Source organism: Cheilinus undulatus, linkage group 4 (assembly GCF_018320785.1).
Source record: "Cheilinus undulatus linkage group 4, ASM1832078v1, whole genome shotgun sequence".
Taxonomy (NCBI): domain Eukaryota; kingdom Metazoa; phylum Chordata; class Actinopteri; order Labriformes; family Labridae; genus Cheilinus; species Cheilinus undulatus.
This window is the reverse complement of record NC_054868.1, coordinates 38,504,470-38,531,358: the sequence shown is the minus strand read 5'-3', so window position 1 is coordinate 38,531,358 and position 26,889 is coordinate 38,504,470. Positions and strand designations below refer to the sequence as shown.

Genomic DNA, 26,889 nt, shown 5'->3' with positions numbered 1-26,889 from the left:
CACCAGCAGGATGGATGACGTGAGGCTGCAGATTTCTAACCACTGCTTGGACGACTGTGTTTGCTGCTACAGAGGAGACTGTCTAACGTAATTCGTCGTGTTTTTACAATGCAATGACAATGAACGACTATCTATCTATCTATAATTCCAAACTACCATTAACCTGACTTGAGCACAGTGTGTTAGTGATATGATTGCAACCATGCTCAAGTACCAGGAACTCGTCAGCATGTCAAATTGTAAAGTTAATTCTAGATGTCTTTTTTTTTATACAGTGCATTCAGAAAGTATTCAGACCCCCGTACTTTTTTCAATTTTATGTTGCAGCCTGATACTACAGTTGAAAAAACATCCTCAATAATCTACACTCAGTACCCCTAACGAAGAAATGGAAATGTATTAAAAACAAAAACCTGAAATATCAAATTTACAGAAGTATCAGATCTTTTTGCAAAAACCCTTGAAGTGCCATTTTTCTGGATCGTTGCTGAGATGCTTCAACACCTTTATTGGAATCCACCTGGGTTAAAAAAAAAATGATTGGACATGATTTGGAAAGACACACACCTCTCTATAGAAAACCTCACAGCTGACAGTGCATATCAGAACAAAATCCAAGCCATGAGGTCAAAGGAACTGCCTGCCGAGCTCAGAGACAGGATTGCTGTAGATACTTGGGTTTTAATTTGATTGGGCCCTCCAATATCCAGTCTATTTGTGCAGGTAGTCCATGATGACAATTGTTTTTTTTAGCAGCACTGTTTACTTTTGTCCTCGCTCATTACCAATAGGGTAGTTTCTCCTGGAGAAAGTTTTGCTATATTCTAATAATGTGGCTAATGCTCTCCCTATGTGACTCTGAGTTCATGGAGTTCACTATCACTGACAGCCAAATGTAGCTTCATTCCTAAGATTATTCTTTGTCCCTCTCCTATCCTGATTAATATAAGGTTAGCTCCATCCTAAAGGTCTTGTATACGCTTCATTCTGTCCATACTCACCAAGTGAAGCGTTATATTCTAATGTCTGGAATCAATAAGTCATGGCTCTAATTGGGCTGTTTGGCATTTGACATATCTGGCAATACAGTCAGGAGCAGATCTCCTGTTTTCTTGTCAGTTTGAAATCAGTAAATCACATTAAATTCACACTTATATCCCAAAAAAGAACAATGGAGACTATAAGAAAGACAGCACACTCTATGGTGTAGAAGTAGGACACATTTCCTGAAAAGACAGACTCTTTTTATCTCCTCTGAGTGGGTGAAAGTCTCATTGTGAGCTCTGTATCTTAATCTAGTGTTGGTAAAACAGAGAGGACTGGTGACATCTCAAGTAGAAACTCTAAAGCCCTCTAAATCTCTTTAAAGCGCAATAGGAAACAGCTCCGACAAATTGTATTTGAAAGCGGCAAGACAAAAAAATTGCTATCTAGTAAATCGGAGGAAAATCCCCATTCCTCAGATTTGAGCGATGGGTCCTGGAGTGGCAGTACTCCAGGGGGATTTGACGTCACGCAAAGCCAAAGGGATATAAAATGGCCTTTGATGTCATGCTAGAGAAGCAAAGAACTCCCCGCCTGGAACCAGTCCAAAACGCCGGGTCTGCTTGTGCATGTGTGGGTTTGTGTTAGTGTGGGTGTCTGTGTGAGTGTGGGTAATTATGAATGGTCAAGGGAGGGAGAAAAAGAGACTCACTCCTACTTCCCCCCCGAAACCAATCATTGCACACACCCTCTGATGTGCTAAATTAGCCGTTTCGCTCTAGTCTGCTGCTCTAACGGACAAAAAGTCGGGAGCACTCCGGTTGCCTGCCAAAGCATATGTTGACCACTTGTATGACAGAGTGGCTTATGTCTTTGTGTAAATGGAGACAGGCTTAGCACTTTAGCTCATCTCAGCCTATCAGTAAGAAGATTCAGCTGTAGCTGAGGCTGCCAAGCATGCTGGTAAGTCTGAATGAGGCCTATTCACTGTGTCATGAGGAAGGTGTGAGGGGTTATGTGTGTGTACCTGCACATTCTGCAGGCTCTGTCGGTCTTTTTGTCAGCATACAGTAGTGATATACATCCAGATTAGCGCTAAGCTCAAAAAACAGCATTGGTTCTGTGTGTGTATGTGTGTATCTGCTGTGCTGAATTGGGTCTGTTTGTTTAAGGATGTTTGTGCACAAAAACCACAAAGCTGCATGTCTGGGCGGCAAAATGGCACGGGGCATCAGGACTGGTATTACCCTGTCTGCAGAGGCTGAAACAAGAAGCTACAGACTTGTTTAGTTTCCCTTCCGTCAGCCAGTGGAAGATTTCTGCGGGATCAGTGGGGTTAGTGGTGCGGTGAGGAGGTGGGTCTGTGTTTTCTCGCCATGTGCAGCTGAAAACATAATTCTGTCTTTGTGTAGATGTTTAGTACGGTGTTGTTTTTAGGGGGCTTTATAATTTTGCTCCAAATCCTCAGACTTGCCTTTGAAGGACTCTCTCTGTTGTCAAACCCACCTGAGTTACAGTTGAGCTAGTGTAACATCTTTTAACATTTGTGTTGGCTGTAAACAACACACTTGTACACTTTTAGGCTCGTTTCAAGCAAAAACAGCATTTTTCAGATGCCTTATTAAGGACTAAAGCCTGTAGACTAATTCTAAATTATAAGCTGATTAAATCAGAGTAATAGAGGGTGTGGTATCCAGTAAAACATTTTGATCTTACACAGATATGTCTGGGAATAAAGCAAAGCCCCTGTAAAGTAATTTGTTACAAGAAGATCCCACATCATTTGTTCCCACCATTTTTGAGAGGCATCTGTTGCAGACTTCAATGGGGCAGGAACTGATGCAATAACCCTCCTTGGGTTTTTCCTTAGATTGAGGTGTGTTATTTTTCTTTAATCCCTCTTCCCGTACCCTAACCCAAAGCTTTAGGGTTTGGGGGCCTAACCCTAACCCTCTTTGGGGTTTCCTTTGTTTCTGGTGTGTTATTTTTTAATTTGATCCCTCTCACCCAAACCGTAAGGGTTCAGGGGCCTAACCCTAAACTTCTTGGTGTTTTCCCTAGTTTGTGGTGGTTATTTTAATTTGATCCCTTTTATCCTAACCCTAACCTTTAGGTTTTTGGGCCTTACCTTAACCCTCTTTGGGTTTTCCTTAGTTTGTGGTGTTATTATTAATTTTGTTACCCTCACCCTAACCTTAATCTTTAGGGTTCAGGAACCCATCTCTATACCTCTTCTGGGATTTTCTTGGCTTTCAGTGTGTTATATTCAATGTGATCCCTCTTACCCTTACCTTTAGGGTTTGGGGGCCTAACCCTAACCCTCTTTTGGGTTTCCTTAGATTTGGATGTGTTAAATTTGAATTTATTCCTCTCACCCTAACCCTAACCTTTAGATTTCTGGACCTAACCCTCACCCTCTTTGGGTTTTCCTCAGCTTGTGGTGGTTATTTTAATTTGATCCCTCTTACCCCAACCCTAACCTTTAGGGTTATGGAACCTATCCCTAAACCTCTTTGAGGTTTTCTTGGCTTTCAGTGTGTTATTTTCAATGTGATCCCTCTTACCCTAACCTTTAGGGTTCAGGGGGCCTAATCCTAAACCTCCTTGGGTTTTCCTTAGCTTGTGGTGTTATTATTAATTTTATTACTCTCACCCTAACCCTAACCTTTAGGGTTCAGGAACCTATCCCTAAACCTCTTTGAGGTTTTCTTGGCTTTCAGTGTGTTATTTTCAATGTGATCCCTCTTACCCTAACCTTTAGGGTTCAGGGGCCTTATCCTAATCCTTTTTGTGTTTTCCTTAGTTTGTGGAGTGTTGTTTTATCCCTCTCACTCTGACCCTAATCTTAAGGGGTTTGGGGGGGCTGACCCTTACTCATATTCACATATACTCATAAGCTCAGTCATGTTTCATGTTTCATTAGCACTATCAGTGGACAGCCGTTTTCAGGTCTCTCAAGAGTTCTGGCTGGGCCACTCTAGCACAATCACAGAGTTATCCCTAAAACAATCCTGTGTTGTCTTGGTTGTCGTTGGGTCGTTGACATGTTGGAAGGTGAACCGTCAGTCCAGTCTGAGGTCCTGAGTGCTGTGGAACAGGTTTTCATTGAGCATATCTCTGTACTTTGCTCCATTCAGCTTTCCCTCAACCCTGACCCAGTCCCTGCTGCTGAAAAGCACCCCAACTGCATGATGTTGGTTCCACCACCACTGTTTCACTGTTGGGATGGTATTTTATTTAGAATTGAGGCCAAACGGTTCTATCTTGGTTTCATCAGTCTAGAGAATCTTTTTCCCATAGTCTGAGAGTCCTTTAGGTCCTTTTTTCCAATCTCCAAACGACTTCCATGTGTTTTACACTGAGGAGAGGCTTCCGTCGAGCCACTCTGCCATATAGCCCAGATCTGTGGAGGGCTGCAGTGATGGTTGTCCTCCTAGAACTTTGTCCCATCTCCACACAAGATCTCTGGAGCTCAGTCAGAGTGACCATCAGGTTCTTGGTCACTTCTCTGATGCAGGCCCTTCTCCCCTGCTTAGTTTGCCCAAAGTGATCAGCTCTTGGGAGTCCTGGTTGTGCCAAACTTCTTCAATTCTAGAATCATGGAGACCAGTGTGCTCTTGGGAACCTTCAGTGGAGCAGAATTTTTCTTGCCTTCCTCAGATCTGCGCCTTGCAACACTCCTGTCTCTGAGCTCTGCAGGCAGTTTCTTTGACCTCATGACTTGGATTTTGCCCTGATGTGCATTGTGAGCTATGAGGACTTCTATAGAGAGGTGTGTGTCTAACCAAATCATGCTCAGTATAGTTTACCAGATTTGGACTCTGATCAAGGTTTAGAAATATAACAGCAATGATCAATAAATTCGATGCACCTAAGTTAAATTTCAAGTCTTGTTGCGAATCGTCTCAATTGTTATGTAAATTGAATATTTTAATTTTAATTTTTCATAAATTTGCAAACATTTCTACAATTCTGAGCTGCTTTATCATGATGTGGTACATGATTGTGGATTAATGACAGAACAAACTCATTTAAATGATTGTAGATTCAGGCTGAAACATGACTAAATTGAATAATGTGTAATGAATATTTTTCGGATGCACTGTACATGCACAGACAGGATTATGTAACCTTGCCTTGCAAAACTAAAGGATTGGTCCATGTCTGTAATTTGGTGGATTTATCCTAAAAAGCTTCAAGTTGAAATGCATGTTCCTTGTCAGAAAATGACCAGACTTATCAGCATCATTTTGGTAGAAAAAGGCGGTGGATACAGGTGAGGTTTAGTTGAAGCGACTACAAGACTCCAAACTAGGGCAGTGAAGACATGAGCAAGGTTGCAGCTATAGGGGCAGTTTTATTCGAACTGGCAACATTTCCTTTCTAAAATAAGAGCAACAAACTGCACTTAAACTTTTCTTTGTCATAAAGATGCTAAAGCTTGTCTCTTTACTGGCTCTGGCTAGTTTGATTTACCAACTGGCTCCACTGATAGTGAAGCTCCCAGTGCATCACAGGATTAGTTTTAAAATTTAACTGTTGACTTATAATCCTTTAAACGGGCTGGATTGGAATGAAGAATTGTGTACTGCTATGGCATTATCTGCCTGTCAAGCTAGTGTACAGAAGCGTCATTGCTTTGATTGGCCAATAAAGGGATATTACAATTTTTTTGAAGTTGAGTTGTATACGGTAACTTGCCAATACTAGTGGCACAGTCCTCCAGTGATTTCAGTGAATGTTGTCCCTTTAAACAGAACACACTGGAGGAAGCTAGGCTATACAGCGTAGCAGACTGGTAAAGTTTTTCTGAGTAAATTAGTGAGTTTAAGGTAAAAATGGGCCACAAAACAATGTTGGCTCTGTTGGATGCAATACTGAAATTTCTTTGGAAATGTTCTATTTTTCATCCAGAAAGCCTCGATGAAGCTTTGACAAAGACAACAGCAACAAACTAAGCTATTAAAAAAAAACTAAAATGAGCTTTTCTACTCAAGTGATGATGAAGTGCCATCTACCATGGATACAAGGGTATAAGTCAGTGACCTGGAGAACACAGAGGAACCGCTACAGATGGAGACTCAGTGGAAAGAAAGATCAAGGAGAAGAACTTCCCTGGACACTGGTTAGCAGGAGAGATCCTGAGTTACCTGGTGGTGTAGGTGTGTAAACGGTAGGACTTAACAACACATTGTCAGGACCTTTCTGATCAAGGCTAGCGGCTCACAGACGCCTGCAGCCTGCATCATTCCCTATCCAGAGTTCCCTGCCTTATTGAGCACTAGTGTTTTACCAGCCTTTTTTAATTATCTTTAGATAATTTGCAGAAAAAAACCCAACCAGAAGAGCTGAATCGAAATTTGTCATCAAAGTAAGTTTATGGTTGTGGCTTTATTCTGCTAATGGCTGGTAATCTGACAAGCAGGCGTTACAATATGTTTACTTTATTAAAACATTGTGTCAGCTGGTAAATTGGAAATCTAAGCTTGAATATAAAGTTTTAATTGAGTTTGTTATTTTTGTCTCTGACATACCCAAAGATCCAAACAGCAGTTCAGAGGCAGAAATGCTTGTAGCCAAAAATCACACTGCAAAATAGTGCCAAACACAGAGGCTTTCTAGGTGAAACATAAAATGTGACACAAAATTTCAATATAGCGTACAATGAGCCAACATTGTTTTTTGGCCCATTTTTATCTAAAACTTGCTAAATTATGCTGAGATACTATACCCATCTGCTCTGCTGTATAGCCTAGCTTCCTCCAGCATGTCCTGTTTGAAAGGGGGACGCTCAGATAATGACACTGCTCTCAGTAAGAACCTTATACAAGTCAACTTCAAAAAAACAGAAATATCCCTTTAATGAATGCTATTGACAGAACGTTTGTCCATTCACCTTCTGAGTTATTTTTTTCTTTTCAAAAGGTTCTGCCCCTCCCAAACACAGGGAGTATTTGTAGTAAGAATGTATGGTTGTACACATTCCCACAACACTCCAAGACTTTCCCCAAGGAAAGTCATTCCATAACAGTCATTCCAGGTCAGTGCATATGCATCGGTTCAGGCCTCACATGACAGTTGGTGGTTCAGTACCCAGTCCAAGGGCATCTCAGCAAGTTAACAGACAACTCTTAAGCTACTGGTCCCAACTTCCATACTTGGGTCCATAAAAGACTTGAACGAGCAACACACTGGTTCCCAACCAGACTCGACAGACTGAGCTGCTTTCTCAGTAAAGCAAAACAGATGACTCTTCCACTGGATTGTTTACCTTATAATTTTAAGTGGGTTTTCCATACTTATAGATTAGTATTTGAGCTCAGTGCTGTGGGGGGTGTAGCTGATCCCAGCTGTCATTTAGTGAGAGGCAGGGTACGCCTTGGCCAGGTCACCAGTCTGGCAAAAACAACGCGTCGCACTTCCACCTACAGGTGACTTAAAGGTATGAATAGATGTTCAGTTATTATTCAGCATGGCATTTGTGTTTGATTTCTTACCAGCCTGAGTCATTTCTGAAGTGTTTTTAGTTTGAGGGCATGACCATACATTCATACATGTCTGCCAGTCTGTCTGTGTAAGTCTCATTGTAACTCCTCAGCCGGTCCCCACAGCGTCCCAGAGGGTTACATTCTGCAGACGCCCATCAGAGGGGAGCAGAGGAAGAGGAAGTCCCCACTGTAAACACAAAGTGCTTTGAAATGCTCCAAAAGGGCAGAACCAATTGGCTAGACAATCCTTGACCCTTCTTGGAAAAGCCATTTTAGCTCCTGGGGTATTTTTATTTGTCTTCCAATTTGTTGCATTTTGCAAACAGTAAATTACGCCTCGGTAGAGTTTCTGAAGTCTTGGTTTTGGGGCATTCTGGGCAAACTTATCGTATCATACTAAATTAAAAGTGATGTTACCAGTGAGCTAAATGTATTAGATGGCCTCAGCAGATGTTTAAACATGGCTTTATTTTAACCTCCTGAGACCTGAGCTTTTGTTTAGAATGCATTTTTAGTTTCTCCATTGAAGAACCTGATAAGTTAAAACCTCAGCCTTGAAAACTGATGTCCACAAATCTCCTAAAGGTCCTGTTTCTACAGAAAACACAGCACTGAAGAGGTTTTAGAGCAGATGTTTTGGCTGTGTTGGCCAGTTAGTCCATTGTTTGGGGTCTTCAGTCAGTACGAAATGGTATCAGTCATTATATGGTGGAGTAATTTTTCTCATTATTTTGATAATGGGCCACAATGACTTGTTCAGGACAAGCATCAACAAAATTTCCACTAAAAGTTCAGCATGTCTTTGAAATTTTATCTTCCAAATTCCACACAAATTCTCAAAAAGCTTGAAAGAAACCAAATTTCAGTGAAAAATTCTTAAACATATTCTCAAAGCATTCAAAAAAATTATCCCAAAATTTCCTCAGATAAAGTTTCTCAGAAATGTTTCTGTAATTTTTTTTGTTAAGCTAAACATTCCAATAGAAAATTAATTGAAAATTCCTACTTAAAAAACTTAAGTTAATCCCCCCATTCAAAAATTTACAAATACATTCCTGAAAATTAAAATGTCAGAAAATTCCACATAGCAACCCCCCCCCCCAAAAAAAAGAAATAGATATTTCTCAAATTCTCATGCAATAAATCCTTCCTTCAAACATTCAAACAAATTATGAAATTCACATTAAATGCTCCAAAAAACTGAAAGCTAATTTTCACCAAAAATCCAAGCGATTTCCCAACAATTACAAATACATTTCCAAATTTCTGTGACATTGTCTGAAAAATTTCAAACAAATACCCTCCAAAAAACAAGTTTCACAAATTACAATTGAAATAGCAGAAATAGTTCGAAGCAAAATTGCATTGAAACCTCCCCCCCAAAAAATATCCTAGCAACTTCCCTAAAATATCACATGGAATTTTTGGGAAAAATCTAAAAAAAAAAAAAAAAATCACCCCACACTCAAACAAATTACCCAAATTCGCATGAAAATGCCCCAAAAATATTTCAAGCAAAATTTGAAATCAATTTCCCCAAAATAACAAATACATTTCCCAAATTTCTGTGACATTGCATGAAAATTCCCAGACATTTATCCAAACAAATTTCCCAATTCCAACTAAAATACCAAAATTGATTCAAAGCAAATTTCCCCTGAAACAAGTAGGGTTTTTCCAAAATACATATCCCCAACCTTCCAGAAAAATACAATCAGAGTTCCTCAAAATTTCCATGAAATTCCTGAAAAATTGCAACAAAAGTCTCCCAACATTCCAAGCAAATTACTTAAACATAGCCCTCTGATCCCTAAGCTATTTTAACCATTTTGTCTTTAAAAGCTTCAACCATCCTTTTTTTCTGAACAATGAAAAAATAATCATTCTGCGACAGAACGTCTGTAAAATATTTACATATTTACAAAAAAAAAAAGTTTTTATTTCTCTGTTTTGGCTCTTTTTGAGACATTTTTCAAATCAGTCCCTGTCTGCAGATACACAGAGGGCCACATCACGGGCTCTCTGCCTCTCTTTCTCTCCATCAGAGCGATTCATGCCGTCTCCACCATGACCTGCTCAGTTAAAGCTGCACAGTTAGACAAAGCTCAACGCAATGACAGAACAGCCTGCCATTGGTTGTCACAGCCCATCACAAAGAATTGTGGGACACAACATGGCATTTAGCATTAGCTGCTAGCAGCAGAATCTAATGAAATTGGATTAAAAATGGATAAAAGGACATTCAATATCAGATTAACCGGTGTAGATTTAATCTTTAAAGACCCTGGAAAGTCACCCAAGCTCCAGGCTGGCCAGAAAGGCCTCTGTAATTTATAGGAATGGATAGCATCATTGGACCGACACAATGGCTGGCTGCAGGAGGAAAAAAAAAGAAACAGCCTACGATTTATGGTTCAAAAGTTGTTTCACTTTTTATAACCTGTGCCATAATGTGGTCATATGTACATGAGGGTCTTTGGAGGTTATGGAAGCGTTAAATGAATTTAGGTTATCCTGAGGTTCCACGTCAATGTTGTGCAGCTTCTTTACATCTCTTGTGTTTAAGGATGCTCAGAGGAACAAATAGTGTTGTCTTGATCCTTGAAAACGTTTGCTTTTCTGAATGCTCTAACAACTGAAGTGACACTTGCACAGAAACCTGCTTATTTTCTGTTGCTCTGCTGAAAAGAAAATTCCTCCCAACAGGTGAAACAACTGACCTAAAGCTCCTCACTCAAAGCCACTGCAGTGATCTTAGAGAGGGCTTTAAATCTGCAGCAAATACCAGATACACCCCCATCAAGGTGGACATTTTAAGAGTGCAATGAAAGCACAGTCTCTGCAGGCCGTGGCACAAATAAGCCCAGCAGTACAGGAGGCCAGAAGTGATGACTGGGTTTTCTGATTTCAGGAAAGTTGTGAGTGAATATTAGCAAACAGCATGCAGCCCTGTGGTGTGTTTAAAGACCCAGCAGTGGCTGCTGGGAGCACTGGATTAATCCTTCTGCCGCTGTTCCAACCTACCTGTCAACTATTGTTGCTTCTGGCCGGCAGTCTCAGCGGGGAGACTGTAGTTATGCCAGAGCTGCAGGTAGACCCACCAGGGAGAGCTCTATCTATTCCCTTTTTTGTGCCCAGAGAGGAGAGGACGGGGGGAGAGAACGCCAAGAGGAGGAGGACAGACTGAGCCCAGCTGTTGGCTCATTTACCCACCAAAGTCTCCCCCCTCTGTGCCTTTCTCCCTTTGGCCTCCTGCTTTTTTTTTTATGAACATGTGTGTTGCAGCACAAGCATGCACACGGATACACACTGGCTCACATGCACGCTCACACATAGACACAGTATCTCAACCTGTTTCTGTGCTGTCCCTCTGTCTGACAGGCGAACAAAGACCCGCTGTTTCTGACGGGGGTGACCTTCCCTTCAGAGTATCCTGCTAGCCCGGAGACACTAGTCAAGCTGACTGTGTATGATGCAAAGGACAAAAGCCAGGAATCAGTGAGTAAACAGTTGTGTTTCTCTCTCACTCTCTCTCTGCATGTTTGCATGTCTGTGAGTGAGAAAGTTAATGACGAGGATGCGTTCAAAGCCTGAAGTGAAACAGCCTTCTTTCAACTTTTGGCTTTGCAGCTCTGAGCTTTAAACTTTACAGGGTACCAACATGAAAAGCTGTGAGAAATACGCCGCAGTAGCTCATTATGTTTAAATTTATCCTACATTTCCAGGGGTGCAAAGAGTTGTGACACTATTTTTAGAGGGCGGTAAACAAGGCAGAGTCCTTTTAATCATTCATTACAGTCATTCTTGGAGCAGGACCTTTGCCTTGAGTTTTGAAAGGAACAGGGTGTGCAACCTTTGAGCATCTGAGCATGGCAGCTGTTCTCAGGCGTTGATCTCCTGGGAAAACCAGCCGGCACATCAGTGGGAATGTAAAAAGGAAGCCAGGCGCAGAATCCTGAATGGACCAGTCCTTCAGATTCAGTCGTTTTAAAGAGACTATAACAGGGCTGCTCGGTGTGGGTGTGAGCATGATCTTAATCAAGAAACCCACTCGCCCAGTGCTGCCAAAATCTTAATCTGGCATAACTTTCAATGAAACATTCATGAGCTTTGCGATGAGTAAGGACTCCATTATACTGTAGCAGTGGGGAGTATGTGCAAATGATTATCTACTGGCTCACAGCCAGCAGTAGCACAAGCATGGTTGCATTTACATTCTGTCTGGCATAAGTGATTTTTTTCTGCACTTACAGTATGAGTGTTTGGGCGGTTTGCAGCTTGAAACAAATCTACCTGCATGCAAGTCCTTTTTTCTCTTGTTTCAGTTGAAAGGGCTGTACTTATATTATCTGGAGAGATTTCTCCAGGATAATGCTCCTACACTGTACATGTATGTTGGATTTAAGCTCACGATGACATGCACACTTGTTATAATTTTAGTAATGTTTGCTGTTGTATTTGTAAAATGAACGGGTCTAATGCTGAGCTTCAATCTTTGCTTTTGTCAAACTTTAATAAATTCAGTGGCAGACTCAGGATATTTACGGGGCAGGGGCAAACATGATTAAAAAAGGGGCACTTCCTGTATGCTCTGGGGCACACAAAAGTCCTCATACATTTATAGTGCAAGAGACATCCTGGCTAAGATGAAGTGCTTTAATTATACCTCTGTGATGAAATGGATTAGGAAATATTTGACCATTTATTTCCCAAAGATACACAAGTGAGGATGTCTGTGGAAGTTAACTTCATAGCACTTATTTGCATCTTCTCCACTCTTCAACACTTTAGCAGGTCTGTTCACTAAGGGGCTACTTTATCACGTCTGCCCACCAAGAGGGCATCAAAGAGAGCATTGTGTCACATTTTGCCCACTTGGAAGGCACCATAAAGAGTGGTTTTCACACTGCATTTGCCCAAGGCACACCTAAGATCAAGCCAAAATCTCAAAGCAGGCCATATTCAAATCCATGCATAGTTAGCCTCTTTAAAGGGGACATATTTTGCCCCTTTAAGACACGTTTCTATTGGCCTCAGAGGTCCCCAAAACATGGCTGTGAAATCTGTTGCTGAAAAAAAACTCCAGTGCAGGATTTTTGCATGTCTAAAAAACAAACTGATGTTTCAGCCCTGCCCAGAACAAGCTGTTTCTGTGTCTACTTTTGTTAGAAAAGCCTACAAAAAGGTGATTTTTGCATAATATGTCCCCTTAAACATAATGTGTTACAGTTTCTTTGGTTGTTGTATCATTGTAGTAATTGTAGTAATTGGTAGTGATTTACACGGCACACCTCGACTTGTCCCAAAAAGCACCAGTGTGCCTTGCAGCACCATTTGAGAACACCATTTTGAGTACTAGGTGGACTTGTGCCCACTCAGAAGGAACCAAAGAGGGAACTTTTTAGACTTTTGTCCACTTAAATGAGGCCAGATATGGCACTTATCAAATTATGCCAACTTAGGGGGAACCTTAGAGTAAACTTTCTCAAATTTGGCCCACTTCCAGGGCACCCTAGAGAACTTAGTTGAAATATGCCCACTCATAAGGCATCAAAGAGGGAATTTTGTGTGCTCAAAAGGGACCATAGAGGGCATTTTTTTCACATTTTTCTATTCAGAGGGCACCAAAGATGGCACTTCTCCAATTTTGTGCCATGGGGTGGACCCCAGTGGTAACTTTGTCAGATTTTGCCCACTTACAGGCCCAAAAGCTGGCACTCTTTCAAATTTTGCCCACTTCCAGGGCACTCTAGAGGGTACTTTGTAGAAATATGCACACTCAGAAGGCACCAAAGAGGGAAATTTGTTGAAATTTTTGTGCCCAGATAGGAAAATAAAGGGCATTTTTTCCATCCAGAGGACACCAAAGATGGCCCAGATCAAAGTATACCCACTTAGAGTCAGATTTTGCCCACTTGCAGTCACCAAAGATGGCAGTATGTAAAATTTCCCCATTTCCAGGGCACCCTAGAGGGTACTTTGTAGAAATAGGCTCACTCAGAGTGAACCAAAGAGGACACTTTTTCATTTTTTTACCATATAGAAGACACCAAAGATGGAACTGATTAAACTATGTCCACTGGGATGGGGAGCCTAAAGGTGACTGGCAGATTTTAACTACTGCTAGAGGGTACTTTGTTGAACTATGCCTACCTCTAGGGCACCAAAAAGGGAACTGTTGAATTTTGTGTACTCAAAGGGGACCATAAAAGAAAGTCTGTCATTTTTTTGTATTTAAAGGCCACCAATGATGGCACTTATCAAATTATGCCCGTTTGGAGGTGACCCTAGAGGTAATTTTGTCAAATTTTGCCCATTCCCACTGGGTGTGGGGGTGGGGGGAGGGGGCACTTTTACATTTTTTCCTATTTAGTGGACACCGCAGATGGCACCTATCATTTTATGCCCACTTGGAGGGGACCCTAGAGGTAATTTTGTCAAGTTTTATTCCAGGGCACGTAGAGGATACTTGACCAGGTGTGCCTTCCATAGTGGCATCCAAGAGGGCACTTTTGCTGTTTTATTTTCATTTTTTAAACATTAGGGCACCAGGGGGCTGATCTCTCACCCTGCCCCCTGTCTGAGTCCATCAGGGGATAGACCACTGTGCATAAATTTATAGGGTGAAATAAATCATGGAATATTAAAGTGCTTCATTTAGCTGCCTCCCAAGCTCCATCAAATCTAATAGGATAGTTTTCATGAAGCAACTCCAGGAAAATATTGCTCTCCATTTATCATTGTCTGTTCTATTTTGAAAAAGAAAAACAGTAGAGCCCTCTATTCTTTAGATTCTTCATGCAGCACTCACACAGGCAGCCTCAAAGCCCAGTCTGAAATGGAGTCTGTACACTGAGCTACTTTTGGAGTCTGCCATGTAGCTTAATCCAAAGGAGACCCTTTGCTGTGTTAATGTGAAGTTTAGGGAGCAGGATAAAACACACTTTATTCTCTAACCTCTCAGGATACCTCCTCTTAATGCATATTGATTGACTGTGTTTCCCAGTTATAAATGCATACATTTGAATGTAACATGAGGAATACCCACATTTCCATTGCTTCTTTATGGAGGTCTATAAGCCAGGTGTCTAGAGCACTGTGGAGCTGCAGGAACTGTGAACCAGTGTCATGACCTTTTGCACACAGGAATTATGAAAACATGCAAACAGTTATGGAGTCGTTGCCTACCTGCACAGGTTGTAAAATAGGTTTAAGATTCATGTGCAGCAGAGGCTCATTATGTCTTACATAAAAACAAGGTGCACCATGCTTTAATATTTCAATGTACTGTATATCTGCGCTCCTGGAGACAGTGTAGCCCTCAGAGAAGTGAGTCTGGTCCTGTGTGTCCCAGTGATAAAGCGATAAAAGGGGGAATCTAATTTGAGGCTAATAAAAACTCCACCTAGTGATAATGCATTCATCTAACTTGTAATTCATCCAACTTGCTCCAGCTACTTTTTTTAAGCGTTGCAGTGTGTGCCAGGATAGACTTGTTCCTTGAATTTGCCAAAAATTTGATTTGAAAAGATTCTTCAAAGTTATCTGCCTGCTTGCGTCCAATTTCAACACACTGAAGGCTCAAGTGTTTAAGATTGTTTACAGAATCTTTTAAATGATTTATGAGGCACATATCACTGTGGAATGCAATTTGTTTGTGTTGTTTCTTACTTGTAGAGTTCTCATCAAAATATGAAATTACATCCCTGCTTTGGTTTGCTTTAAGATGTATCACATAGCACACTTCTGTCTTTTTTCTGTAGAGGTATAAACTTGTGTGTCTGCTCTGCAGTCATTTACCTCTTTGAATTCAGCCTTGCAACATAATCCCAGATGAAATTTGCCTGAAATGGGAACACAATGGTTTATTCTGAGGTGTGTATTGAATATTCATGTTGAACAACACCCATGTGAGCTAAACGCTGTATAAACTCTCTGTTCATTGCCCGCCTCCTTCCTGGGAGTATTTCTTGTGCTGTGTGTCAAGCTGCCACCAGAGGTTTCACTGAACATTAAACACACTGAACACAAGGCCAGGCGTGATTGCACCCAGCAGCAAATGCAAAGATATTTTACTAAGAGCTGGCAAAATATTCACAGAATAAATTTAACTTTTAAGGATGGCTCAGTTTCAGCATGTACTGTGCCTATGAAAAATATTCAAACCCTTTAGATGTTGGGATGTTTTACCCTTTTATTGATTTTATCAGTCATTCGTAGTCAATATAATTTTGTTTTTTGGGGTTTTTTTGTTTGTTTTTTTAATTGTTTTTTTACAAAAAAAGTACAAGAAAAACTCTTTAATGTCAAAGTGGAAACAGATTTCTACAAAGTAATGTCAATTAAACAAAAATATGTAAGTCTAACTAACCTTATCCAACAGAGGTCCAGCCAGCTGGTGCTAGTAGTCTCTCATTTGGTGAAATAGGGATCACCTGAGGACAGTGAATGTGTCTCAAGTGATTGTACTATAAAGATCTGGAAGATCCAGTTACTGGTTAATCAGTATTCCTGGCTACCATTACACCATGTAGACAAAAGAACACTCCAAGCAACTCAGAAAAAAAGAATACTATGAATACAAAACACTTCAAAGGCCCTGAACGTCCCCCAGAGTTCAGATAAATCCATCATTGACCACATGTGTAAACCCTCCTAGATCAGGCCGTCCTCACAAACTGAATGACCGTGCAAGAAGGAGACTAGTGAGAGAGGCTACCAAGACACCTATGACTACTCTGAAAGAGTTACAAACTTGGGAGAGACTCTGCATACAACTGTTGCCCAGGTTCTTCAGCAGTCAGAGCTTTATGGGAAAGTGGTGAAGAGAAAGCCTCTTTTGAGGAAAATCTCATCAAAAAGCCATGTGGGAGACTCCACGGTCAAGCAGAAGAAATTTCGTTGGTCTGATGAGACCAAAGCAGAGATTTTTCGCCATCAGACAAGATGTCTTGAGGACACCAAACACTGAACATCACGACAAACTCACCACCCCCACTGTGAAGCACGGTGGTGGCAGCATCATGCTGTGGGGATACATGTCAGCAGCCGGCCCTGTGAGGCTTGCGAACGAAGAGGGTAAAATGAATGCAGCAAAATAAAGGAAAATCCTGGAGGACGATCTTATTTAATCTGCAAGACTAAGCACTACAGCTTGGGAGAAGATTTAATTTCCAGCAAGACAACAACAACAAGGTGAATGTTCTGGAGTGGCCGAGTCAAAACTGAGACTTCAATCCAACAGAGAATTTGTGGCTGGAATTAAAAGGGGCTGTTCATGCTGAATCTCTTTAGGTCACTTATTATACATTGAATATCTTTATATAATTGACTTTATTTTGAAGGAATCTGTTTTCAATGTGACAGTTAGGAGGTTTTTAAAATCATTTTGTAAAAAAAGGCAAATTACATTGACCATGACTAATTTATAAAATCACTTAAAGGGTAAAACATCCAAGGGGGTGATTAATTTTTATCAGCACTATAGCTTTTGTTGGCAGGAGATTCCTAAATGCAGCTTTATGTGCACTAGGTGACGTTTTATCTTAGAAGTTACTTTAAAATTTTGAATTTTAGCTGTTGCCCATGCTGTCCCTCACTCTCTGTCTCTCTCTGAGTGATACTTCTCAGTCGCTCCTGTCATTCTGTCAGGACCATCACTGATAGACAACTGAGCGTTTCACTCAAGCCTGGCGTTTAAAGCTTTAGGCCGAACCGGCAGCCAAACGGGACAGGTGCTGTCGAGCTTTCTTCACTCATGCCAGCCATCGCTGTCAAAGTAGAAGTTTCTAAATGAGGCCCATCACAACTTTCTGTGACTAAAAATGAGTTATATCAAGGCTTCTTTTGCTATTTTAAAACACTGCACAAAAAAAACCCCTTCCCTTTCTTCAGAATTGACATCATGCAGTGACTGTCAGCTTCTTGAGAAACTTTATTTCCTTTTATTTCCTCAAGCACCAGCTCTATCACACTGTTAGATTTTTAGCCTCGCTCGACCAGGAACAGCTCTCCTGTCTGGCTCTCATTAGGGACTCTTCAAGTGACACATGCATGACCCAGAACATGAGCTGGCACAACGCGTCAGCCCCGAGCTGCTTAGATGAGCCAGATCGTAAATCAGTCAACCAAGCCTCAGTCATTTAATATTACTTTTTTAGAGAGAGAGAGAGAGAGAGAGAGAGAGAGAGAGAGCACTGGGGCAAATTTCCCATGTTTGCGTGTGTGAGTGTGTGTGTTTAACAAATCAGCTGTCAAAACTTTTACATATCACTCTTGGCTCCAGTAGCAGATGTTGTGCCACGAGCTGATTCACTGCAATGGAAAGCAGACAGCACACATGGTAACCACTGAATATGTATTAAAAAAAAAAACTTAGCAAATTTCCCATTTTGTCTGATATGCCACAGCGACAATTTAGCATAAGAGTTCTGAAGTGGAAATAAGAAGGGAGGAAATTGTAACATGAGGGGGAGGGAAGTGATGGAGCGCGGTTTATAGATGACTGCTTTAACATTCGTGGAGAATTTCATAGGCGGATGATTTCCCTCCGCCTTGGGCTTCCCATTTAGATATTCTAAGATGACACTGGCTGCTTGGTCATGAATATTTGAGAACACGCACAGGGGTTGAGAGGACGATAAGTGAGGGAGTGGAGGTGTGAGGAGGAGTACGACAGGGTTAGATATCGCTCAGGTGTAAGTGATCCCACCCTCAAGCCCTGCTTGTCAGAGGATGACAGGCTCGCCTTACTTTGTCACTGATGTCTTACCTGCAACTGCACTTTGAATGATCCCTTGGGGCAGTAAATACCCTTTCAGTTCACATTCTGATCACCGAATAAAGAAGAATTACCTCTGGCTGAGAAGAGATTACTTCAATGGAAGCAACTTTATCAAAGCTCAGGCAGATCTGTGATCATACTTAAACAAAGGTCTTTGCGAGTATAATTAATTTGTGTAAAACTTCATTTTAATAAGGAATTAGAGAAGACATATCTGTCTTTGTGAAATGATAACTCAGTTTAAACTACAGGCTGGAGTCTCTGCTGCAAAATAGGTTTTATGTAGCACCCAGTTTCTAACAGAGCCAATCTAGACTGTACTATCTTACATCATTAAGAGAGAACTAACATTTATTCATCGATTAGCAGACATATGGCAGTTCTGGCAGAGGAAAACTTGCTTTTCACAAGCAGAGACCTCAAGCTGGACTAGACTCATGGTGAACAGCCGTCTGCCTGGCAGAGAGAGCTCGGGACAGGAGGAGACAAATGAGACAGACAGGAAGACCAACTGGAATTCTGGGAAACAGGCAACCAGATGAACAGACAGTGAGACAGGCCAACGCACAGGCACACAAGGACACAAACAGACAGACAAGCAAACAAAATACAGACAGACAGGAAAAACACATGGACACACAAACATAGAGACAGACAGAGTAGTGGTTCGACTCTCTGCCAAATCAGACCAGGATCCAGCCCCTTGCCTTAAGGCTGGGCCTGAAGGGAGTAAAAAATATTCTGATCATCCTGTCAGATAGAGCAGGAGAACTATATTTACTTACCATATTTTTAAGTTTTAGTCTATTTCTCCTGTAATAACTTCAGAACAACTTTTAAAGGTGCGCCCATTACACAGTCACTTAGGCTCCGTCCACACAGAGATGAATATGCAAAAGTTTTTTGTCGGATCGGCATTTCATCCACATGGGAACAGCGTTTTGGGTGACTGTAAACAATACTTTTTGAAAACGCACAGAGGTTCTGTTGTAGCCAGTGGCGGCTGGTCAATAGGGGGCGCTAGGGCGCCACCCTCCCATCACTCCACAAAGAGAGGACAGGTCTTAAGATCATTGAATAGATTTTTTAAACATTTGCTGTAAATATCAATAAATTTAAATGGATATAGATAAATTCTATCATGCACTGTATTAATATGATTTATTATGAGATTAAAATATGTAATCTGCAACATAAATCAGTAGATCACAAACATTCTACGCTTTTGCTTTACTTCCTGTTCACTTATTTCCTCCCTGGGGCACTGGGCTCCTGCGCCCACAGCCTTCCACGGACTACAGTTATAAGCTGCGCCTGCGCATTCGCTCCTCTTCAGTACAAGAGATTGGAGCTCTGTGGGCGCAACATGGCGGCGCCCCCAAAAAGAATTACCACTAACCACTCGCCAGGCGCCAACAGGTGGCAGCAGAGAAATTCACACCTTCATTGTTTAGCTCACAGAGAGATGCTAGGAAGACAGCAAAATGCAATAAGAAAACTCAGTTGAGTGTTAAAGTATAAAGTCTTTTGAGGGGAGGACATTGGAGGAGAAACTTAGAATTTAAGAGCTTGGACCTGACCAGCCAGATATCAACATGAAGCAACAAAGCTGTGACAGAGGGAGAAAGTACACTGATGGCATGTTAGGTTAATAATAATAATTAAGTAAGTAAATCAATAAATAATAGTTTTGTGCGTTCTAATATTTTTCCAGCATTCAGGTCTGGCATTTATATTTTTTACTCAACCAGTCACTATTGAAGCAGTGATAACTTCGCCTTATGTCTTTTATAAATGTCCATATTTAGAATAAATTTTCAACTGATTCGTGATAATGTGTGATAAGTTTCAAATTTAAGTTGACTGTGATAGGAGTTAGTTAGATATGGCTGCTGACGACCCTTATTATAGCCATCTTATATATTATATTATATAGAACATTTTATTATATATATACTATTTGTTCACTAACCACACAAATGCAATGTAAAAAAAGGCATATTATATGACTTAACTCACAGTGTAGTAACATCTTTTGATATAACTTACATATAGAACATATCAAATTGGGATTTTGTTGTAGCTCCCCCTGAAGAAAAATGCATCAGCCGCTACTGGTTGTAGCCATGATTGGCACTCCTACACCGGCGTCCCCAATGACCTGTGATCTTGCACACAAGAAAGTAATTTATGTCATGATGACAACACATGCTGATTGGTTGGGATCACATTTGTAGTGTGGGCAGTCCAATGGCGTAGATATCCATCTATCCATCCATCCACTGCTTGAACCCATGTTCTTTTGGTCATTACCCAGAGTTCATGGCCACAGGTGAGGGTTGGGATTAAGATTGACTGGCAAATTGAGAATTTTGCCTTCCGGCTCAGCTCCCTCTTCACCACAACACTGGTTCAGCATTGCACCAATTTGCCTGTTGATCTCACAGCCTTTTCTACCCTCACTCCTGAATAAGAACTCGAGACACTTGAACTCCTTCACTCGGGCCAAGGACACCCTCCCCATCCAAAGGGAGCATTCCACCATTTTCTGGCAGAGAGTCATGGCTTCGGACTTGGAGGTGCTGACTTTCATCCTGACCGCTTTGCACTCAGCCACAGACCTGGGCCTGGCCTAGACAGGACAAAATTTTTGTTGCGTTGTCTGATATAGTGCCACATTAAAAGCTGCAAAAAATTAAGTCTGATACAGAGATATAGACAGACAGACTGTCCAAAATAAAGAGGAATGGACAGACATAGACAGCAATGCAAGCACAGAGGCAGACAAAATACAGATGAAATACAGATCACGGAAAGTCACAAAAATGGGTTAAGAGTGGCACAAATGGGCACAACAAATAGTGGAATGCAGTTAGAATTGGCAAAAATGTGTGTAAAAATTGTTAACAAGAGGTAAATAGTAGCAAAAATGAACAAAAGAGGCATCAATAGGTGGACATGCTTGGATGTACATGGTAAAACAACAAAATTAAACAGCAGACAATAAAGAATAACGGTAGCCATGCAAACTGAATAAAGCTAATATTAAAATAACTGAACTAGCTTCAATCAAGTGGCAGGCAATATGCAGTTGAAACCAGAGAGGCAAGGGAGCCTAAAACCCCCCTTGGAGGATGTAAATTGCATAGCAGGAATCAGTGGAACATGAATGCATAGAAATAAAAAAAAGCCAGGAGGAATGAAAGATGCAACCAGCCAGATAAAGTTAAAGGCCTCTGGATTAAATGTCTGTAGCTGGTCATTATCTTTGAAGCTCATCAGAAATAGGAGCAAAGGTTCATCTTAGCAAGGTTAGATAAATAGAGTTTCAGCTAAAGCTAAATATGATTAAGGAAAATAAGGGTATCTGTGGGTGCTGGGTGCATCAGGTTTGCGCGCACTTACCTCACTGAAGAGGCCTGTAGACACCCCGCTAATGACAGACCTGTGGTTTGTTGTCAGTGCAAACCTATTACTGAGTGTTCCCGCGGTATAAAGGGAGAGGACAGCTGCCTCTGGAAGAGCTCTTCTCTCTAATCACAGCCTCATTTATCCTGCCTTTGCTTCTGCAATCTGGGATGAACGTGTAATGCAGTTTTCAGTTTGCATTCCTATTACCGGCCATGGTGAGGAATTTTGATTGCTTTCTGTGCTGTGCACCGTACCGTGACAAACAAAAGACCTCATCTGAGTCAAGAAGGAAAATGGTGCATGTCCAGCCATTTCCATAAAGCTGCAATAAAATGTATTCAATCAAATAAAACACAAGCAGAGGGGTTTTTTTACTGTGCGACTGTAATGGCCATTTTATCCTCTTGCTGCCACAGCAACCTGATGAACACACAATAACACACACATACATTCACAAATACACCCAGACTCTCTGCACTGAAGGGAGGTATCTTTGATTCAGAGGGCAAAGAAAGAGGTGATCAAAATCCCATCTCAAACTGCAGACCTGGTACCACACTCACAAAATACCCCAACACAAAAACACACTCTCAGAAAATTGGATTGGGGTGGTATCAGAGAGGCACCAAGCACAGGTAGTAAGAGTCTTTTTTTTTAGTGGGTCGCCCCATTTTAACCTGTACCAACAAGAATTTAGAAGAGAAACAATCAGTGTTGTCTTACTGTTGCTGACAGTCTGTTAGTTCTTTTTCATTGTGTAGTCAGAGTCGTAGGAGATGAACCAACAACAGAAAGGTTGTATTTCACTCCAGGTGTTTGTCCTCATTGGAGCACTCTGTATAGGTGAATAGATATGCCAAGAGGAAGTTACAGTCTTATTCGCACGGGATTAGTATTACCAGAGGACCTTTCAGGACATCTGTGATTTGAATCCTGTGTGAATGTAATTTTGATTTATCTGACCACAGAACAGTTTTCCATATTGCCCCAGTCTTTTAAATGAGCTTTGTGCCCAGAGGATACAGTGGTGCTTCTGGATCATGTTCACATATGGCTTCTTCTCTGCATGATGCAGCTTTAACTTGCATTTGTGGATGGCACGGCCAACTGTGTTGACAGACAATAATCTCTGGAAGTTTTTCTGAGCCCATGCAGTGAATTTTTAAGTACACAGCCATGCCTGTTTTTAATGCAGTGTTGCAGTGTGTCCAGCATCCAATACTGACCTTCAGCCTTTTCCCTCGCACAGAGATACTGTATCTCTGGATTCTCTGAATCTTTTGATTATGTACAGCAGACGTCAGGATACTCACAATTTTATGTTGAGGAACTTCTAAGATAGGTGAATACAAAAAGACTCCAAGACTGCCAAGAGGAAGTTACTGCCTTTTCTTATCTGAATTATCACATACAGTTTAGTGAGAATTTTCACCAAGCCAACCAGAGTGTGTTGTCTGAAAAGCCTTATTTGCACTGGGTTTGTATTACCAGGGGACCTCTGAGCTATTAGTAATAACTGCGCAGGCTGTCTGGGATTTCAATCCCGTGCAAATTGTTTTTTGATTCATCTGACCACTGAACAGTTTTCCATATTGCTTCAGTCCATTTTGAATGTTGCAACTATAGATGGCATGGTCAACTGTGTTGACAGTGATTTCTGGAAGTGTCCTCAGCCCATGAGTGGGTCTGTCTATACAATGGAAGCTTGTGGAGCGAGCTTGGTTTAGCTTTAGTGTAGCAGCGGTTTATCAGAACTGGGCATCATTTTTTTTACAAAACCTGAGTGAAGAGCCACACTAAAAGTTTTTTCTGATGAAAAAGTTGTTTTTCGCTCATTTGTCAACATGCTTTGGTATGATTTTGTGATCGTTGCAGGGGGGTGAGTTGTACTGCAAACTGAAAGCCATTGGCTCTGAATTAGATGTAGAAAAGCAGCAGTTTAATTAAACCTTGACCAAATGTCTTCATTAAAACAAGAGCAAAGAGTCACACTATAAGCTCCTCTTGGCAGAGAAGATGTTTTCGCTCTTCTTCCCAGAAGTTTTGTCCACATGATGCTTCACTGTTCATTGATACAGCAGCGTTTGTGCCATCTTATTTTGTCTTGTCTCTCTGATTGGTTCCTTTTTTTTTTAAATGTTTTTGAACAGTCCTGCCCTTCCCAAACGCTGTCTATGGAAGCATTACCAGATGAATATGAACTACATGAATCTGGCGTGTCAGCTTAGGGATATTCAAAGTCTTTACAATTTTATGTTGAGGAACATTTTCTGAAATTGTTCAGCAAATTTTGGACACAGTTTTTCACAGATTAGTGAACCTCTGTCCCTCTTTACCTCTGAGAGACTCTGCCTCTCTAAAATGCTCCTTTTATACTCAGTGATGTTACTGACCTGTTGCCAGTTTAAATAGTTAGTGGATTAAAGCTCCTCCCATTGTTTTTCATTAGCACCACTTACTTTTCCAGTGTGTTTCTGCCTTCAGATTCAGAATGAGCTGATACTTTTTATTAAATAGTAAAATGTCTCAGTTTCAACATCTGATAGGATGTTTATGTTCTTAATTAGATATTTTTACACAGCGCCCCAACTTTTTAAAAATGTTTTTTAATAGCATTCTCCAAAAACTATTTGTAGTGGTGAGTCGAATCTGGTGTGCAATGTGTAATGTCAGTGTTGTATTATTTTTTTGTTTCACCAGGAAGGTCAGAGGATGTAAGAGTGATGCAGTTTTTCTGAAGGTGAACCCAACGAGCGCCATGGCAACCACAGAAAGATGTTCAAAATAGGTCAAGAAATTGATATCATTTTAATATCTGTATGCAGATACTAAAACATCTCTGTGTGGATCAGTTTTAGCTGTTATGGTAGCATGTCATACAATAAACAACTTTATCATTTTGTGAATTTGTTGATGTTAGAACTGAAAAAGAGACAGAATTAATGATGATTTAGAGACATTTCCTCAGGATCATATTACACCAGTGGTTGAAATCCCATCTACGTGAATAGGCCTAATTTAAACATGTTTAATTCTTCAAACAGACATCACTCATGCAACGCTTGTATAATCTATATGATGTTAGGAATAAGGTTAACTGGAGCAGTTTTAAGCTTTCTTAACAGAGGAGGAGAAGATGCACACACTGGACTCTTTTGCTCTGACTGCTGCTGATACATTAGATGAATGTCTGACAGATGTTTTAGAAATTGGTGGCTGATAGTATTGCAGTGATGTGAATGCAAGGCATCATAAGAGCCAGACTAAGTCTGTGCATGGGAAAGGTTTTTCCCTGTTAGTGACTGGGAAGCTCTCCTTGAAAATTTTATCACGCAAGCTGAAATACTTAAAAGACTTGCTGTAATGTGTCATTCACCTTCTCACTGAAGCAAATTTTCTATCAAAACCTGGTCTAAACACAGACGTTGTTTTCAACATCTTCTACAGTCTAGACGTTGAAAAATCTTTCGTTTTTGATCCAGCGCGACTGTCTTTTCAGCGTTGGCCATGGACGCTGTTTAGACTTCTTTTCAACTGAAAAAATGCTGAGTGAAGGCTTTGCCAGCCTCAGTTGGACATTTGTTACTTTTAATTAAACTGTTTTAATTAAACTCAGAGGGATCAATGGTTCAGGTACACTTGAGAGAAAACATTTTTAATCTGTAAGTGCGAGACATTAATGTCTTTAGCATACTTATTCCCTGTTGTCTGTTTTAAATAAAGACCTTATCAAGGCCGCCCATAAGGGGGGAAAAAGGGGAAAGCTCTCTGGGGCCCAGCTGAATGGGGGCCCATGGAGGCCAGCAAAATCAGGGTCCATTTTTAGAGACATGCTGTGATAAAAAGCAAAAGATACTTTTGTATTCAATTGTATTGTAGTTTATAGCCTTCTTTTAAATGTAAACCCCTCAAAAACGGAATTAAAATGCATTAAAAATAAAGCTAAATCTGGTGGGAAAGGTAAGGATTTTTGAAAGTCACAAAAATGGGTTACGAGTGGCACAAATGGGCACAACAAATAGTGGAATGCATTTAGAATTGGCAAAAATGTGTGTAAAAATTGTTAACAAGAGGTAAATAGTTGCAAAAATGAACAAAAGAGGCATCAATAGGTGGACAGTCGTAAAAATGGGTTATAAAAGGTGGGAAGGCTGAGGGAAAAGATGGTGAAATGGGACTCTACAAGAAGCACAAGTTGGTTAATGGTGGCAAACATGTAAAAGGGGTGAAAAAGGGTTAACGGGGCAAAAAATAGAGACTGTGGCAACATAGGTTAATAAAAATAGCAAACATGGACAAATTATGGGGAATTGGTAGTGAAAAGGGTTTTTTAAAGTAGTAAGAATGGGCTGAAAGTGGCAAAAAAAAGTTTAAATGTTAAAATTGGATGAAAAAAGTGATGAAAATGGGTTAAAATCTGGCAATAATTGGTAAATAGTGGGCAAAATTGAGTAGAAAAAGAGTAAAGAGTGGAAAAATGAGTGAATATTGGGCAAAATTCACTAAAAGTGGCATATGATAGTGGCTAAAAATGAGTGGAGAAAAGTGGCTAAAAAATCAAATCAAAATCAAATAATACTTTGACACACTTCTGCTCCAAATGAAGTGACTGTTAGCCATGATGCTAGCACTAATGCTATTGATCAAACACACATGCAGTGATATCATCACTAAATCACTCCTGGGAAGGACCCATTCATGAAATTAGAAATGTTACATACAAAAACTAAACAGAAGGGATTTGAATAGTTTCTACATTACACCACAGTTACACAGACAGTCGTGTAGACTAAGTGTCCCCTTACCATAATGTTACATTTTAGAGATGGTTGCAGATCCTCTCATTCTGCTGTCTACCTGATTTAAGAAGTGTTTGACTGGCAGATATTAGCCTCATCTCAGGAGGCTGTGTGAGCAGCCACTGTTCCACGGTGAATTGTCGCTCCAATTATGAACTGCTGAAGTATGGAGAATCCCAGCCCCAGTTAATCCTGCCCTGTCAATAATCATGATGTGTAAAAGGCGGTGACTTGACATATTTCTGGCATAGCCACTTGCTTTTAGCTGGATGAGTGTCAATGTGGTGGGAATTTTCTGTAAGTGCACAAGTTTACTGCCAGAAAAAAAAAAAAAAAAAAAAAGTGGGGGGTTGTAGGATGGAAGCAGACAGTGAGAAAGAGCTGGAGGACACACACAAAAACACACACTTTTACAAGAACCAAT

The 26,889-nt window shown here is 40.7% G+C and overlaps 1 protein-coding gene across 3 annotated transcripts in view; it reads left to right on the top strand.

Annotated features, from left to right (window-relative positions):
- inpp4b (inositol polyphosphate-4-phosphatase type II B) overlaps positions 1–26,889 on the top strand; it is a 257,684-nt gene that overhangs the window by 44,759 nt on the left and 186,036 nt on the right. For all 3 annotated transcript variants that reach the window (XM_041784758.1, XM_041784757.1, XM_041784759.1), the window contains one exon: positions 10,854–10,970. In XM_041784758.1, the coding sequence (XP_041640692.1) occupies positions 10,854–10,970 (117 nt within the window). The remainder of the gene's footprint in view (positions 1–10,853; positions 10,971–26,889) is intronic.